Below are 4,389 nucleotides of genomic sequence, written 5' to 3' on the forward strand. Positions count from 1 at the left end.
GAACTCACAGAGATCCACCTGGCTCTGCCTCCCGCGTGCTGGGATTAAAGGCATGGGTCACCACCGTCCAGCTAACAGTGTGATTTTAAATTTAAAAATTGACTTACTATACTATTCTATTTCCTTTGGTACTTTTGTTCAATATAAAAGTGGAACAAATCAAGAAATTGAGAACACAATTCAGGTTAAGTGCTGCAGTGGCTTCATGAAGGAACCACAAACTCACACCTTGGGTTTATCAAGTTGTCACAATTCAATCAGTAGGCTTTCTAACAATTCAGTCAGTGGGCTTTCTACTAAGAGCCCAAAGTGCACAAATATTTAAAGCTGCATATTTGGTTTCAGAACATAACTGTAATCTATCAAATGGTCTACTTTTAACCTTTTGAATACTTTTATCTAGATTTTATTTGTGAACTTTGAATAATGCTTCACTTAGGAAGAAAAAAAATTCTACTAAATAAAGAAAATAATTCAAAAATTATTTCTTTAAACTAAAGCTAAGAATCTATAGAATTCCCAGTACTAAATACTGTTCCTAAGTCTGAGTCTCCAGTAATTTGTAATTTCTGGAGATTTATTGCTCTAGATTCCATAGAAACTAGGGATATCTGAGAAAACAGAAGCAATATGCCCTTTTCTGTGCTCTCCAACCCCCAACTGCACAAGATGTGACACTCAGGAAGTATTGGTCTGCACTTGTCACAGTCTGTGCAGAAACAACTAAGTCATTTGCTGAGTGTGCAAGTATTTATAATTTTGTACCCAGAAAAAAACAAAACCAAATGGTTCATTTGACATACTATTTTCCATGGAGTCTTGACTTTACAGCTTCCATGCTAGCCTAGTATTTTCAAACAAAACATTTTCAGTGGCATAGCCCCAACTTGATTCTTTAGAGGACTTAGCTACATGGGAACTGATATACTGCATTCTTTTCCAGACCTGTCCCACAGTTCCCTCAGCCTGGGTACTGCTGACATTCTATACAGAATACTCCATGATGGGACTCTCCTGTGCCCTGTAGGATTTCAGCATCCTAATCTCTACCCAACAGATACAAGTGCCATGCCCATCTGTGGTTACAAATGTCACCAAAGTCTCTGGGGAACAAAATCATCCTGAGAGCGACCGCTACAGGCTAGAAACAGAAGAGTGAGCAGGTAGTGGTGCCACAGCAGGATGGCACTGTTTGTTTCTCAGTTTCCACACTCAAAATTGAGTGACCTTTAGTTATATAATAAGGTCTACCAGCAAATTGTGAAAAGCTGTGTGGAACTCTTCCTGTGACTGAACCAGAGAGCTCCCACCATGCAAATGTGGGTCCAGGTGACATCGTTAGTTCTTTTAAGATACAGCTTTAGTGAGGCCTCAATCTTTGCGGGTGTAAAATATAAAATAATTTTCCAAACCATGAGTCAGCTGACAGAGGACATCTGGGCCATGTGCAGCTTACAACTGGAAACAACCAAGTCAGTGGAAAAACAATGTCCATAGCAACAGTGAGGGATTCTTTTTCTTTTCTTCTTTCTTTTTTCTTGCAAGTTCTTTAGGTCAGACATCACATTCAAAGTCTTCTGTACCCACATAATCACCATGACCATGGCATTGAACAGCAGTGATGCTGAGAACATGATAGAAATGAACATCCCCGGGAAATCAAAATACTGATATTTTGCAAACAATCTCCAATTCATTGCAGCCACTTCAATGATATATTCAGCACAATAGACTAACACTACTTGGCACGGAAAGTGTCCAGTCTGTAGTTTGTAACTCTGGGATGAGAAGCATGTGAGAAGTAGGCACAGTAGGTAGAAGATGACAAGCCCTAGGAGTCATGGCTCTGTCTAGTCTGTCTCCTAGAAGGCTCTGACCAAGAATGGTGAGGGCATCAACTGGGGATACCAACAACCTGGAGAAGTCTGCGGCTTTCGATGAATGACTCTAAGGAAACAATATCTTCCAGACACGACAGGACTGATGCATATATGAACCCAGAGACTGAAGCATGCACAAGGCCTGTACAGATTGAAGCCATACAGGATCCCAGTGTCGAGAGGGGAAAGTGGACACAAGTTCCCATCCCTAACCAAAAAGCTATCTGCAATTGACATCTGCTTATAAAGGAAAGATTTGTTTTCTCCAATGGAGTCTCACTGGTTATGTTAACCAAACTTTAAGTGGTTTGCCTGTAAGTAGATGGCCAAAACAAAGTGAACTCAGTGGTATTTTTGTAATTTTTTTTGTCTTATATTGCTTTGTCTAGGCATTTTGTTTTGTTTTGTCTTACTGGTGTTTTGCTTGTATGTTATGGTTTCCAATTTTGTGTTTTTATGGTTTGTGTGTGTGTGTTTCTTGTATTTTTTTTTAAATTCTAAAAAGAAAAAGAAAGAAAGGGCATGTAGCAGGATGGGTGGAGAGATGAGGAGGATCTGGGAGAAGGGGAAAACATCATCAGAATATATGGTATGAGAAAATTTTTTCATGGGGGTCATTTTCACTCAAACTACCACAGAAACCCATCTCAAATAATCAAATTGAGCAAATAAGAAGAAAAATATCCACTTCCATATTCATATAAAACTTCTGGCACAAAGAATTTTCATTAAATTTAAATTGATGATAAATCCAGGCAATAAAATGATAATTATTCATAAAATCATTAATTAAACTCTGACTCACATACACTTGTAGTATCTCATACATAACCTGGCAATTGGAATATTTTAGGAAAATATATTATTAGAATTTTAAATGCCACTCCATTGCAAATATTTATCAACAAATATGGAAGAATGTATCTTACCTAGTTGTAGTCAATTCTTATAATGGAAGATGTTAGATATTATTCAAGAAACAATTATAAAGAATACAATGTATACTCACTTCCAATGTGTTCTCACTGATAAATATCTGCTGCAAAACACCTGAGAAAAGAACTTGACAAAATGGTTGATGCTGGACCAGTGCTTGAGGGTGTGGTTCATTCTGGGAGGAGTCATGGAGGCAGGAGCATGAGATATCTGGACACCTGTGTCTATCGTCAGGAAGCAGAGAGAGATTAATGCTGGCCATTGGCTCATTTCTCCTTCTCAATCAGTCTAGAACCTCAGCCCATGGAATGGTGCCACCCACGTTCAGGCTTTGTTTTCTTTCTTGATTTAAATCTTTCTGGAAACACCCTGGAAAAACATTCAGGAGATTGTATCCTAGGTGATTCTAAATCCAGTCAAGTTGACAATCAAGATTAACCATCACAACAAATAAAATATGCATGGAATCTGGAATAATATTTTTAAAAAAACTTCAGAAGTAATGTTTAAAACAGATAAAGAACAAAATAATCCACTCTTCATTTTTAAAAATTTTGCTGAATCTATACATTAAGAGACTTCTTAAAGGCATCTCATATTTTTAATGCTAGCCTCGTATCTTATTCAGAGTGTTTCCATTTGAGACAGAAATGTGTATAAGACAAAAATGAAGATGACAGAATTTGGAGGTAATTTTCAAAGTTAGGTGTATTTTAAGCCACAAAAAATGACTCCTAATGTTTGGAGGTATCAATATGTTGATTTTAAGACAGTAAGTTTTGCTTGTCTCAGTTTCATTAGGTGAAATTAATTCTCATATGCACCTGGAGGTTACTTCCAAAAGAGGATTTCAAGCCTAGAGAGATGTATCAGTGGGTAAAATTGCTAGCTTTCAAGCCTGAAGTCCTCCAACCCTGAAGACCTGAAGTAGCCTTCCTGGGACACATATGGTGGAAGGAGAGAACAGACTCCCATAAGTTGTCCTCTGACCTGTATAGGAGAACCTCTGTACATATGCACACACACACACACACACACACACACACACACACACACACACACACACTCACTCAAACACAAAGCAAAAAACAATTTAAAGAGGTTCTCAAAGTTGAAGAGATAGCTCAGTGGTTAACACTTGTTTCTCTTGCAGAGGACCCTAGGTTCAATTCCCAGTGTTTACATATGGTACACAATCATCAGTAAGTCTTGTTCCAAGGGATCTTATGCACTCTTCTGGCCACCTCAGACATCAAGCATGCATGTGGTGCAGAAACATACAGAAAAAAAAAAAAACACTTATACACATAAAATAAAATGAATTAATGAAAAATTTAAAAAGAGGATTCCCTTCTCAGTAGCTTCAAAGCAGCCATTCCCATCACTTGGATTATCTGCATTCTCTTTTAGCTCATCAATTTCCAGCTTGCTTTAGCAAGTCATTTATTTCATCCTTGGTAGAAGCCCATGTCCAGGTATATTGGACACTTTTAATCCTTGTGGGCTCAGCAGCCTTCTTTGAAGATTGCAGTCAGTACCAACATCTTTTTCTTATCCTGTAGATGACAAAGAT

The 4,389-nt window shown here is 37.9% G+C and overlaps 1 protein-coding gene across 1 annotated transcript; it reads right to left on the bottom strand.

Moving 5' to 3' along the window:
* Window positions 1-541: 541 nt before the first annotated feature.
* Window positions 542-1,895, bottom strand: LOC114697618 (transmembrane protein 18-like). The gene is given in 1 exon segment (XM_037199250.1): window positions 542-1,895. A coding segment is annotated over 1 exon segment (477 nt). The 3' UTR covers window positions 542-1,418.
* Between the last annotated feature and the right edge of the window lie 2,494 nt (window positions 1,896-4,389).

Source organism: Peromyscus leucopus, chromosome X, assembly GCF_004664715.2.
Source record: "Peromyscus leucopus breed LL Stock chromosome X, UCI_PerLeu_2.1, whole genome shotgun sequence".
NCBI classification, from domain to species: Eukaryota; Metazoa; Chordata; class Mammalia; order Rodentia; family Cricetidae; genus Peromyscus; species Peromyscus leucopus.